This window comes from Eptesicus fuscus, chromosome 7, assembly GCF_027574615.1.
Source record: "Eptesicus fuscus isolate TK198812 chromosome 7, DD_ASM_mEF_20220401, whole genome shotgun sequence".
In the NCBI taxonomy this organism is placed as follows: Eukaryota; Metazoa; Chordata; class Mammalia; order Chiroptera; family Vespertilionidae; genus Eptesicus; species Eptesicus fuscus.
This window is the reverse complement of record NC_072479.1, coordinates 5997759-6012333: the sequence shown is the minus strand read 5'-3', so window position 1 is coordinate 6012333 and position 14575 is coordinate 5997759. Positions and strand designations below refer to the sequence as shown.

Sequence of the window (14575 nt, the reverse complement as noted above, 5' to 3'; positions counted from 1 at the left end):
AAAAAATGGCAATGATGGTAGACTGCTGGACACAGGGTTGTTCCCAAACTTCAGTTTATAAAAGCACACAATATCTGTGAAGTGCAATAAAACAAGGTATGTCTATCCTATATAATAAAAGCCTAGGTGGTGTCACACCCTCACGCAAAGCTTTCAGGTCATCACAAGATGGCCACCCCACGTTGTCACAAGATGGCCAACACAAGATGGCTGCCCCCATGTTATCACAAGATGGCCGCCACAAGATGGCCGTCAGGGGAGGGCAGTTGGGGGCCATCAGGCTGACAGGGGAGCAGTTAGGGGGTGATCAGGCTGGCAGGCAGAAGTGGTTAGGGGCAATCAGGCAGGCAGGTGAGTGGTTAGGAGCCAGCAGTGCTGGATTGTGAGAGGGATGTCCCCCAAGGGGTCCCAGATTGGAGAGGGTGCGAGCTGTGCTGAGGGACACCCTCCAGTGCACAGATTTCATGCACCGGGTCTCTAGTAGCTACACTAATAAACGAGAAACACGCAAATCGACCATCACTCCGCTACACCCACCAGCCAATCAGGAGCGAGTATGTAAATTAATCCAAATATGGCGGCGGTCATGGAGCTGGAGCGAGCAGGAGGCTTGGGTTGCCCCTGGCGATGGAGGAAGCCAAGCTTCCTTCCTGCCCTGGCCTCCGTTCAAGACTACAAAGTTTCAATTATAGAATATAAATAAATCCCAGATACCTGTTTCCAACTGGCCCTGACCTCCACTCAAGGAGGCCAGGGGGAAAAAAAAAGGAGAGGCTGGGAGCCTGGATGGCCAGGGGGCGTGGCCAGCCTGAAAACAGCCATCAGCCCCTCACCCAGGCTGGCTAGGTACCCCAGTGGGGATCCCCACCCTGAAGGTCCCCACTAGGGGGCTTGGCCAGTCTGAAAACTGCCCTCAGCCCCTCACCCCGTCAGTGGGGATCAGTTCGAGGTGATCAGGACAGCAGGGGGGCAGTTGGGGGCGAGCAGGCCAGTGAGGAGGGAAGGTGGGGGAAGCAGGCCAGCAGGGGGGGCAGTTGGGAGTGAGCAGGCCAGCAGGGGAGGCAGTTGGGGGCGAGCACACTCGCACGGGGGGCGGTTGGGGGTGATCAGGCTGGTGGGGGCGGCATTTGGGGGCGAGCAGGCCGGCAGCAGGGGGCAGTTGAGGGTGAGCAGGCCGGCAGGCAGAGTGGTTAGGGGCAATCAGGCAGGCAGGCAGGCAGGTGAGCAGTTAGGAGCCAGCAGTCCCGGATTGCAAGAGGGATGTCTGATGGGTCCCAGATTGGAGAGGGTGCAGGCCGGGCAGAGGGACCCCCCCCCCGGCCTCCGTGCACCAGGCCTCTAGTTTAAATAATAAATGAAAGAATGACATGTTCATCAACTTTATTGGGGTATAATTTACATACATCAAAATGCACTCAATTTTAAATCAGTGAGTTTTAACAAGTCATATGTATTCACACAACGTACCATCATAAGATAAAGAATATTTCCATCATCCAACAAAAGTACTTTTGTGTCCTTTTGCATTTATTCCCCACTCCTTATCCCTGTCCTACACAGCTATTGATCTTTCTATTACTATAAATTAGTTTTTCCTTTTCTAATATTTCATAAAAATGGAAACTTATAGTATGTACTCTTTTGTGTCTGGTTTATTTTGCTTAGTGTAATGTTTACAAGATTGCATCCTTGTCGTTGTATTCGTATTTTGTATTCCATCATATGGTTATAACCACAGTTTGTCCAGTGACCTAAGGGTGGACATTCAAATTTCTTCCAAATTTTGACTATTTTTTTTTAAATATATTTTATTGATTCTTTACAGAGAGGAAGAGAGAGGGATAGAGAGTTAGAAACATCGATGAGAGAGAAACATCGATCAGCTGCCTCTTACACACCCCCTACTGGGGATGTGCCCACAACCAAGGTACATGCCCTTGACCGGAATCGAACCTGGGACCTTTCAGTCCGAAGGCTGATGCTCTATCCATTGAGCCAAACCGGTTTCGGCCAAATTTTGACTATTATGAATAAAGCTATGATGAGCATTAGTGTATAAGATTTGTGAACATTATGCTTTCATGTGGCTTTGGTACATTTAAGAGTTAATGGCTATATATTCACCCTTATAAGAAATTGCCAAGCCCTAGCTGGTTTGGTTCAGTGGATAGAGCGTGGGCCTGCGAACTGAAGGGTCCCGGGTTCGATTCTGGCCAAGGGCATATGCTTGCGTTGCGGGCTTGACTCCGCCCCCCTCCCAGTAGGGGGTGTGCAGAAGGCAGCCAGTCGGTGCTTCTTTCTCATCATTGATGTTTCTCTCTACCTTTCTCTATCTCTCTCCCTTCCTCTCTGAAATCAGCAACAAAAAAATTAAACAAAAGAGAAGAAATTGCCAAACCCTTCCACAATGGTTATACCATTTAACTCTCCCACCAGCATTGAATGGGACAGTTCTAGTTGCTCCATATCTCTATAAACACTTCATAGTGTCTCTATCTTTTAGATAATTTTGAGTGTAGAATATCTACACAATGGTTCTCATTGTGGTTTAAATTTTATATTCTAATGACTAATGATGAATATCTTTTCATGTCCTCTTTACTCTTTTTTTATCTTTTGTAAAGTATTGAAAGCTTTTTTTTTTTAATTGGGTGGTTTGTCTTATCGCATTAACAAATTTGGGAACAGGTGTATATTATGACTATTTGTCCTGGACTGTGCATTTTTAATTTTCTTCATAGTGTTCTGCAAAGAGCAGAAATGTTTATAATTTTTGAAGTCTAATTTATCAAATATATTTTTTTATGGTTTGTTTGTGCTTTTTGTAACATTGTATTAAATCATTGCCTTTCCTAAGGTAGGTAATAAAGCATTTCTTGTGTTTTCTTGAGAAATTTTATAACTTGTTTATTTATACCGGTAATCCATTTGGAGTATAAGGTAACAATTCATTTTTTTTTCATATAGATACCCATTTGTTCTAACACCATTAATTGGAAAGAGTATTAATTTCTTCTTCGTTACCTTTTATCTTTATTAAAAGTCTGGAAAAGAAAACCTGCACTCTTTTCTCTTTCCTTGACCTGTACTGTACATTCTTTAGCCTAAGCTTTGAAATCGGGTAGTATCATTCAACTTTTATTTATTTTTTTCAAATTTTTTCTGGTTATCATTTTTTCTTTTTATAACCTTACTGTGTTTTAAAATCAGTTTGTCAATTAAATATCTTACTGGGCCTTTTTTATTTTTTATCCTCACCCAAGGAGTGAGGATATTTTTCCCATTGCTTTTAGACAGAGTGAAAGGGAGGAAGGGGAGAGAGAGAAACATTTATGTGACATGTATTGGTTGCCTCCCATAAGCACTCCGGAGGGTGGGGGGTGGTGGGGATTGGACCTGCAATCCTCCCATGTGCAGACTGACACTAACCACTGAACTGGCCGGCCAGGGCTCTCCTGGGCTTTTGATTGTAATTACTTTGAGTCTACAGCTCATTTGGGGAAACTGACATTTTCACAGTATTGACATTTTCCAATCCATGTATATGGTATATCTCTCCATTTACTTAAGATTAATTTTATGTAATTACAATAGTCATTAAACCTGTTGCTATATTAACATGCCTTTTCTTTCAGTTTGCTGATGTTCTTTTTTTTAAATTTCCAGTAAAACGATTTTAGATATAATAATATTACATGCAATAAACGCTAATATTTCAAGAAAAACGATCTTAAAATAATAATGTTACATGTAATAAACATTAATATCTCAAGAAAAACGATTTTAAATATGATAATGTTACCTGCAATAAACACCAATTATTCAAGAAAAATGATCTTACATATAACATTACATGCAATAAACATTAATATTTCAAAAATAAATGGATTTTAAGTATAATAATATTATTAGAACTGTACTAACATAGTATGATATCACAAAAGTTGTAGGAAATATTAAAAACCTGCAAATAATAGGATTACTTCTATTCTAGGATATTTTTCCCTCTCTGGCTCTATTTTTGTTAATCAGTTTATATTGTTCATTATCTTCCACAAATGAGTGAGATGCTATGATATTTATCTTTCTCTGACTGGCTTATTTCACTTAGCATGATGCTTTTAAAGTCTGTTTTGTCGGATCTGAGTATTGGTACTCCAGTTTTTATTCTTTTCCATTTTCATGGAAAGATTTTTCCATCCCTTCACTTTCACCCTCTGTGTGTCTTTTGTTTTGAGGTGGCTCTCTTATAGACAGCATATAGTTGGGTCTTGTTTTTGTATCCATTCAGCTACCCTACACCTTTTGATTGGAGCATTTAATCCATTTACATTTAGGGTTATTATTGAGAGGTACTTATTTATAGCCATTTTAATTCTGTACGGCTAGGTTTCTCTCTTGTGTTTTTTTCTTCTCAGCAATCTCTTACAGCAATCCCTTTAGCATTTCTTATAATGCTGGATTGATGGTGATGAACTTGGTTAGCTTTTTTTTGTCTGGAAAGCTCTTTATTTGACCATCTATTTTGAATGATAGCCTTGCTGGATATAGTAATCTTGGTCTCAGATCCTTGCTTTCCATTACCTTAAGTACTTCATGCCATTCCCTTCTGACCTGTAGTGTTTCTGATAAATCAGGTGTCAGCCTTATAGGAACTCCTTGTAGTTAACAGTTTTCTTTTCTCTTGCTGCCTTTAAGATTCTTTCTTTGTCTTTAATTTTTGGCATTTTAATTATGTGTCTGTGCATGGTTCTGTTTGGGATTCTCTGTGCCTCCTGAACTTGAATGACTTTCCTTTACCAGGTTAGGGAAGTTTCTACAATTATTTCTTCAAACACCTTCTCTATTCCTTTCTCCCTTTCTGCTTCTTCTGGCACACCTTTTATTCTAATATTGTTATGTTTCACATTGTCCCACAGCTCCCTGAAGCTGTCCTCCTGTTTTTTAATTGTTTCTTTCTAAAGGGTTCTGTAATTGAGTGATATTTTCAACTCTGTCTTCTAATTCACTGATTCTATCCTCAGCTTCCCCCAATGCTGTGTATTCTTTCCAGTGTGTTCTTTATTTGTGTTATGTCATTCTTTATATGACTTCTTTTTTCATAGTTGTTAATATCTTTTTTCATACTGTTGATCATTTAAAAAAATATATATTTTATTGATTTTTTTTTACAGAGAGGAATGGAGAGGGATAGAGAGTTAGAAACATCGATGAGAGAGAAACATCAATCAGCTGCCTCATGCACACCCCCTACTTGGGATGTGCCTGCAACGAAGGTACATGCCCTTGACCGGAATCGAACCTGGGACCCTTCAGTCTGCAGGCCGAAGCTCTGTCCACTGAACCAAACCGGTTAGGGCCTGTTGAGCATTTTTAACATCATTACTCTGAACTCTGTTTCAGATACATTTCTTATTTCTGCTTCATTTATCTCTTCTGAAGAATTCCCTAGTTCTTTCATCTGAGGGTTGTTTCTTTGTCTCCTATTTTGGTTGTCTGTTTGGGTTTGTGACTATGTTTTAGGTAGGTCCTCTACACTTCTCAATCTCTAGTGCAGGACAGTGGACAGTGTTAAAAGCTATTTCTGACTAATTGGATTAGGCAAAGACTCAAAGCCTTCAGAGACTGCCTCTGTCTATAGACTTAATAGGATTCTGACTTGAGTGGCCCCAGGCAATAGTCCTCATCTGTGGGAAGAGTTTTTTCATTAGTGGGGCTGTTGCTTCTGCTTGGAGGCTAATTGTTACTTTTAATCTCTTATGTGGCCTCAGGGCAAGGTGGTATTCAGTAGGATGTGTCAACTGTCTTCCCCACAGGCAAGGCAGATGTCTGTGTGGGAAAGACTCAGCCCAGGAAGCTTGGGGTGTCTGCCTTCTGAGCTCTTTCCCTCCTTTCTGCTCTCAGAGCTCCAGTCGACTTCACCCTCCCTCTGCTAGAACACAAGGTGGGTGGCTCCACAGGGAATTTTTGTGAGTTGGCCCTTTATGAGGGTACCTGATCTTCCAGCTGCCACTCCCTGGCAGACAGCACCCCACTGTTTTTCACTGCTAGGTGTTAAGTGGATACCCTCCTCCGTTAGATGCTCTCTGCTGGGGAGATCAGCTTTGGGATTAGATCCCAGAGTTCTCAGTGGCATCTCCCCACTATCCCCCTCCCCTGACTGCTGAGATATTTTTCTGGGACTTCAGTCTCTGGGTTCCCTGCCATCCCTTTCCTGCCTCCGCCCCTCCTACCAGTCTCTATGCAGTCTCCACCTTCGGTCCTTGGGTATCAGCGTTCTCTATTGTGAGTTTTCCATTGATTATTCAGGAAACCTTTACATATTTCAGTTGTAATTTGCAGCTTGTTCCTCGGATCATGTCCATGCAGCATCCCCCTACTTTCCTGACATTTTTAATCTCTCCTAGAAATCAAGAAGTTCTTGATATTCATCCTTAGTCTATAGACTGTATTTGATGTATAAGGTTTTTATTTGATTAGTAGTGGCCCGGTGCACGGATTCGTGCACAATGAAAGGAAATTAATTAGAAGAAATATTTTAATATTGCTATTTGCCCTTTCTCTAAAATAGAAGTGTCATCCAAATTCACGATCAACAGTGACAGATCAAAACACATGCGTGCGATTGGTGCCAAGCTTTATATGTATTGCACATGCACGTGTGAACGTTTATTTTAAATTGCCAGTGCTTGTCATTTGTACCGGCCATTCGGTTGGTCAGATGGTCGTACAGTCGGTCACTTAGCCTTTATATATATAGATTGCATTGATTCCTTTTATCTCTGACACTGTGCCCACCTCTGGTACTTGCTGTGCTACCATTTGGAATCATTAAACTGTTTTAGGGTTTGGGGAATTGGATACAAAGACTATGTAAAAAAATTGTTTCCTGCCCCCACAAGCTTAGTTTGGTGAATTGTAAACCATTGTTCAATTTGTTTTAGATGGTTAAGCGTATGTGCCTTGTCTGCTGTTTCACAACACTGCCAACTTGTTCTCTCAGAGACTTTGGTCTTATCTCCTTTGCTTAGAGAATTTTTTCCCAGTTATGATAGACCTTGATTTTCCATTTTTTTTTTTCAAATTTTGCTAGGATGTTATCTCCTGACTGTATTACATTAAGATAGCATCACTCTCCATGCTTTACTCTCAAGTTTTTTTTTCTTCAGAGCATTTACGGTTTTAATTTGTATGTCTTTCTCTCTGACAGAATGTAAGCTCCACAAAAGCAGGGACTTAGTTTTGTTTAATACTATTATCTTAGCAGCTGTATTCTATTTTTTTAAAAATTTCTTTATTGATTAAGGAGTATTCTAATAATTCCTAACCACATATTAAGCTTATAGTAATTATTTAATAAATGAATGAGGGAAGGAATGAAAGCAATAGACAACACATGTGATAGTATTTTCCCCACTGCTAACTTTGGTTAATTGGTGTGTTTTTTTTAAAGTCATAGCTAGGCATTGGTAAAAATATATGTATGTATGTATATATATATGTACATATATAGACACATATATATTTTTAAAAATGTTTTATTGATTTCAGAGAGGAAAGGAGAGAGAGAATCATTGATCGGTTGTCTCCTGCACACCCCCTACGGGGGATTGAGCTCGAAACCCAGGCACATGCCTTTGACCGGAATTGAACCTGGGACCCTTCAGTCCGCAGGCTGACACTCTATCCCCTGAGCCAAACCAGCTCTCGCGTAGGAATTGGTAAATATTTAACCAGTTCTTACAGGTAACTTTTAGAATAATTGAAAAACAGTTTTAATGGGATGGGCAAGGTGTTGAATATTTTATTTGTCAGATATTTCAAAATCATGGTCTCTTAGCTTTCCATAGCAACACTGGCTATTATTTGTCCCATGTTTCAGGTGAGAAAATTAGGCCAGAGATAATAAGTATTTTGCTTAAGATTGCTCAGCTAAAAAGTGGCAAAGTTTAGTCTGATGCTAAATTTTTTTTCCATATAATTAAAAAAAAAATGTTTTTATTGATTTTAGACAGAGGAAGGAAGAGGGAGAAATAGAAACATCTATGAGAGAACCATTGATTGGCTGCCTCCCGCATGCCCTCTAATGTAGATCGAGCCTGCATATGTCCTCTCTGGGAATCAAACCTTGACCTCTTGTTTCATAGTCAGCACTCAGTCACTGGGCTCTACTGGTGCAAATTCTTGCCTTTAAAAAATTTGTTTTATTTATTGATTTCAGAGAGGAAGGGAGATAGATAGAAACATCACTGATGAGAGAGAATCACTAATTGGCTTCCTCCTGCACGCCCCCACTTCGGGGGATTGAGTCTGCAACCCGGGCACCTGCCCCTGGCTGCAATGGAACTTGGGACCCTTTAGTCCGCAGGCGGACGCTCTATCCACTGAGCCAAACTGGCGAGGGCAAATTCTTGCTTTTTATCTTGTGCTACAAGTGGAGTTGTTTATTCTTCCTGTGACTCCGTGCTTAGGAACTTTGTTGTTAGTTAAACCTTCTCATGGAATTCAGGATGTTGTTTTCTGGGCTGCTAGATTATTGGATCTCAGTTAAAATGTCACTTCATGGAGAGGATTTCCTGACTGCCTTATCTAAAGTGTGTTCCCTCAGTTATTCTTTCTAATAGCTCTTAAAATGATTATTTTGTTTATACTCTTTTATCTCTCAGAAGACTTTAGGGATTATTTTGTTTACCCTTGTATTCCTGGCCCCAAGTACCGTCTTGGTACTTACTAGGTGTAGCGGATAATAATGTGGATTTTTTTCCATAGATGGAGTTACACATATGTTGATATATATGTGCTTTGATATGTATGGTGTTTTGTTGTATTGACAACAAGCTTCAAAACGTCATATGTCAAATTTTCTGAAGGTGTTAACATCATAGATATTTTTACACTTAAAAATGTCGAATTTCGTGCCAAAAAGAGAGCATTTGCGGGAAGTTTTAATTCATTACTTTATTTTGAAGAAAAGTGCTGCTGAATACTTCAGGAAGCTTATGGCGAACATGCTCCATCTCAAGATACTTGTGAACGCTGGTTTAAACACTTTAAAAGTGGTGATTTTGATGTGAAAGACAATGAATGTTCAGGTTAACTGAAAAAGTTTGAAGACCAACAAGTACAAGCATTATTGGATGAAGATGCGTGTCAAACTCAAAAACAACTTGCAGAAAGATTAAATGTTGCTCAGCAAACAATTTCCAATCATTTACAAGCAATGGGAAAGATTTTAAAGGAAAGAAAATGGGTGCCACATCAACCGAACGAAAGACAAATGGAAAACCGAAAAGTCATTGGTAAAATGTTGCTTCAGTGACACGAAAGAGTCTTTTTTGTATCGAATTGTGACTGGTGATGAAAAGTGGATTTATTTTGAGAATCCCAAACGCACAGAATCATGGGTTGATCCAGGTCAATCATCAACATCTACTGAAAGGCCAAATCCCTTCAGAAAGAAGACAATGCACTGCATTTGGTGGGATCCGGAAGGTATGGTGTATGATGAGCTTCTAAAACCAGGTGAAACCATTAATACTGATTGCTACCGACAACAAATAATCAATCTGAACCACGCTTTGATCATGAAACAACCAGAATGTGCCAGAAGACACAGCAAAGTAATTTTGCTTCATGATGACGCACCATCACACACTTAAAAACCAGTTAAAGACACATTAAAAGATCTTGCCTGGGAAGTATTAACCCACCCGCCGTATTCACCAGCCCTTGCTCCTTCATATTACCACTTGTTCCGATCATGGCACGTGCACTTTCTGAGCAGCACTTCAAAACATACAAAGGAGTGGAAAATTGGGTCTCTGAATGGTTTGCCTCAAAACAAGAAAAGTTCTATTGGGATGGTACCCACAAATTACCTGAAAGATGGGGTAAATGTGTAGCTAGCAATGGACATTACTTTGAATAAAGCACTTTTGATGTTTCTCTTAAATGTTCATGTTTTCTTTGATTACAAAATCCACATTATTAACCGGTAAACCTGGTACTAGGTAATGAATTATTTATTGGTGAACGGACTGAATCTCAGACATCTGAGTTAAATGAAGTAATTTGGTATCATAGTGATTTAGTTATTAAATGTAGACATATTGTGTAATCAAAATTTCTCTTGAAAATTTCTTTTAAATTGTCTTAAAATGGTATATATTACAAATGGTTTATGTATTTGTACAGTATATATAATTATTAACATGGAAAAGTATGTGTACATTATGTACTTATGCTCTTTTGAAATTACAAGAGGCAGAAAAATGGGGGTGGAGGAAAATTAAACACCTTTATTTCTGATAATAATGGTATATTCACATTGTTAAACATTAGAATCGCACCTAGCTCATGCCTAGAATTGCACAGGAATGATAGACACTCAATAGTGAAATTTTTCTCTTTCTAGCTTTTTAAATTTTTAGAAAGATTATTGCAGGTTAAATTAAATGAAAATTCTGGAGAGAGGGGACAAAAATAAATTTACAGTTGTTTGTATAGAAAATAAATACTATTGTAGACTTATTTTTGCCCCACTTTGTATAATGGTCTATTTTTACCATTTTCCAGCTGATACTTAAAAATAATGTTGGAGCCCTAGTCAGTTTGGCTCAGAGGATAGAATGGACTGCGGATTGAAGGGTTTCAGGTTTAATTTGGGTCAAGGACACATTGCCCGTGTTGTGGGCTGGATCCCAAGTAGGGGTCGTGCACGAGGCAGTCGATTAATGATTCTCTCTCATCATTGATGTTTCTATCTCTCTCCCTCTCTGAAATCAATAAAAAAAATATTTTAAAAAAATAATAATGAGCCAAAACCGGTTTGGCTCAGTGGATAGAGCGTCAGCCTGCGGACTCAAGGGTCCCAGGTTCGATTCCGGTCAAGGGCATGTACCTTGGTTGCGGGCACATCCCCAGTAGGGGGTGTGCAGGAGGCAGCTGATTGATGTTAATCTCTCATCGATGTTTCTAACTCTCTATCCCTCTCTCTTCCTCTCTGTAAAATATCAATAAAATATATTAAAAAAATAATAATAACGATGTTGGAGTTGCTTCCCTAAAAGCAGAAAAATGTGACTCTGGCCTGGTGGCTTAGCTGATTAGAGTGTCGTCTCGTATACCAAAGGGTTGTGGGTTCGGTTCCCGGTCAAGGGCACAGATCTAGGTTTTGGGTTCCATCCCTGGTTGGAGGCAGTCAATAGATGTTTCTTCCCTGCTTTCTCTCTCTCTCTCAAAATCTATAAAAACATATACCCTTAGGTGAGGACTAAAAAGAAAAATGCAAAAAAATGTGTCCATTTCAATTTTAGTTAGGAGAAGAAATTTTCTCTTTAAAACAACCCTTTAATGGTATTTGCATTTACTAATTGTTAGCATTTGCCACATTCCCCCCACCCCCACCCCCACTATATATACACCCAAATTTTGCTTGCAAATTCATTTGTTAATCAGCTACAGACATTATACTATACCCCTGGATATACAGTGCTTGGCATGTGTCTCCTGAGAATATTCTCTCATAAAGCTACAATATCATTAACACACTGAGGAAATTTAACATTTATTCAGTATTATCTAATATATAGTCTGTGTTTGAAATTTCCCCATTGCATAGTAATGTTCTTTATAATTTTTGTTCAGTCTAGTAATCAAAGACCACACATTGAATTTAGTTGTCATCTTTATCTGTAATAGTTCTCCAAATGACAAAAGGTCAGTGCCAGGATATTGGAACTTTAAAATAATTTTTCCCCCCAATTTTTTCTTTCTTTTTAAAAATAAAAAAATTGTTGATTTCAGAGAGGAAGGAAGAGGGAGAGAGAGAGAGATAGAAACATCCTTGATGAGAGAGAATCATGGGTCGGCTGCCTCCTGCAAGTCCCCCACTGGGGATCGAGCCCACAACCTGGGCATGTGCCTTTGACCGGAATTGAACCTGGGACCTTTCAGTTCACAGGCCTATGCTCTACCCACTGAGCAAAACCGGCTAGGGCTAATTTTTTATTTCTTAAAGTGGGGCAAAAGTAAGTTTATATCAAGCTTTTTAAGGTACTCATTTCTCTTTTTAAAATTGATTTCAGAGAAGAAGGAAGAGGGAGAGAGAGATAGAAACATCAACGATGAGAATCATTGATCAGCTGCCTCCTTCATGCCCCCACTGGGGATTGAGCCTGCAGCCCAGGCATGTTCCCTGACCAGGAACCATGACCTCTTGGTTCATAGGTCAATGCTCAACCACCGAACCACATCAGCCGGGTAGGACATTGGCATTTTTGAAGAGTTCAGGACAGTTTTCTTCAGAATGTGCTTCAGTTTGTTTTTTTTCTTTTAAGTTTTAAGAGTTTATACTTATTCTTTTTTTTTTTTTTCTTTTTGGTTTTATGGAAGATTTCAAGACATTTTTGGACTTTCTCCTTTACATCTCTACTTACTTTTTTACCTTTGGGATTTATTTATTTATGGTAAATCCAAGAACAACTTAAAAAAATTTTCTTTAAGGATTTTTAAAAATTGATTTTTAGAGGGAGAGGCGGGAGAGAGAGAAACATTGATATGAGTGAGAACCATCTATCAGCTGTCTTTACATGCCCCCTATCAGGGTTAAAGCCCATATTGATGTAACTCAAATCGTTGTTATGTGTACTATTAATCTATTTGCTATATATTTGTCCCTTTCATTTTTGTTCTTTTTGAGAAAGAATTTATTACTTCTTCCTAATATACCAATTCTCCTTCAACTTCTAGGGCTTTCTTTTAAATGAGGAGAAACAGTTGTGGCTAGGTATTTGTTGTTGTTGTTAATCGTCATCCAAGGATATTTTTTTCATTGCTATTTTAGAGAGAATGGGAGGAGGGCAGCAAGGGAGGGAGGGGGAGAGAGAGAGAGAGAAACAATGTGTGAAAGACACATCTATTGGTTGCCTCCCTCAGGAGCCCCGACTGGGATCGGGGATCAAACCTACAACCCAGGTATGTACCCTTGACTGGGAATTGAACCCTTGACCCTTTGGTGCTGACGCTCTAACCATAGAACCTCCTTGGCCAGGCAGGGCGTGGCTGGATATTTAAATAACTTTTAATTAGTAATTAAAGAAAGACAAACTTAAAAAAATATTATGTTGGTAAATATTTAAAAATACACAGTGAATGAAAATGATGCACATGAGCGTTTTTATAACTCTTGGTGCTAATGAAAATTGGTTATTTTGTTTTTGGAAGGCATTTTGTTACTGGGTATAAAAACCAAGGCCTGGGCTGGGGAGAAGCCTGCAGCCGAGGTACATGCCTTTGATGGGAATCGAACCTGGGATCCTTTGGTCTGCAGGCCCATGTTCTATCTACTTAGTCAAACCTGCTAGGAGTCCTCACTTGAGGATATGCTTCCATTGATTTTAGAGATAGAGAAAGGAAGAGGGAGAGAGAGAAACATCATTTAGTTTTCTTCTGTATGTATACCTGACCAAGGATAGAACCCCCAATTTGGGTATGTGCCCTGACTGGGAATTGAACCGGTGACCCTCCATTGCATGGGACAACGCTCCAACCAATTGAGCCTCACCAGCCAAGGCAAAATTTTTTTTCAATTAGAGTTTACATTATTTTCTACTGTTTTTGATATCCTCTTCCTGTTATCTTGCTCCTTGAGTATGTTGTATCTTCTGACTGCCTTTCCTTCCCCTAAGCCTGGCTGATACCTTTTGGGTCTCATTTTATGTTTTAGAAAGACTTTTCTGAAGAAGATTGGTTAAACACAGAGGCTGTGAGAGGTAGGCAGAGATGGGAGTTTGAGGTCGTGGGAAAAGGGAACATGATACCATATACATAAAATATGAATTAGGTACTCATTCTTATTCTTATCCTTTATACTTTATAAAGGTTAACTACATGTTTATAAAGGTTCATAGTGGGTTTTCTTCTCTGTCATCTTAAATAGACTCTGCTCTAGAAACAAGCATTTGTCTTTGTCTGACTTTGTTGTTCACCTGTGTCTGGCTCAGCAAATGGTAATTGATTTTCTGAGTATATATGGTAAGTTCTGAGAAATTTATCTTGAGAGACAGTTTCCAAGTATATGTCTTGGAATTGTAAAACATTGGTAAGAGAATGTTAATTTTAGATACTGTATTAATCGTTATTAATGCTCTTTACCTGTCCAGGACCCCACGTCCCGTCATTGTGGAGCCAATGGAGCAGTTTGATGATGAAGATGGCTTGCCAGAGAAGCTAATGCAGAAAACTCAACAATATCATAAGTAAGATTATGTGATAAAGATATTTTACATATGTGCCATCTAGGCTATTTATTACGTCACATTTGTTTTAAAATATTTTTGGATTATAAGGTATTCTGTTTAGTCATATAATCTGGTTATTAGAGTGGCCTGGTCTACATGGAATGCTAGTTTTCTTTGTATATGGGTAAAACATTAAGTTAATACTTAGAAAAGTCCCTACTTTTATAATGGCCTGTGATGGGTAGGTAGGAGGATATTGGCAGTATTTATGTTAGAGAAACAATGAACTCTAGATTTATGAAAATATTCCTTTAATTAGAATACTTCAGGTATGT

General features: G+C 39.2%; 1 protein-coding gene across 2 annotated transcripts in view; it reads left to right on the top strand.

Annotated features, from left to right (window-relative positions):
- PSPC1 (paraspeckle component 1) overlaps positions 1–14575 on the top strand; it is a 124906-nt gene that overhangs the window by 15025 nt on the left and 95306 nt on the right. For both annotated transcript variants that reach the window (XM_054718721.1, XM_054718720.1), the window contains exon 3: positions 14163–14258. In XM_054718721.1, coding sequence (XP_054574696.1) covers positions 14163–14258 — 96 coding nt within the window. The remainder of the gene's footprint in view (positions 1–14162; positions 14259–14575) is intronic.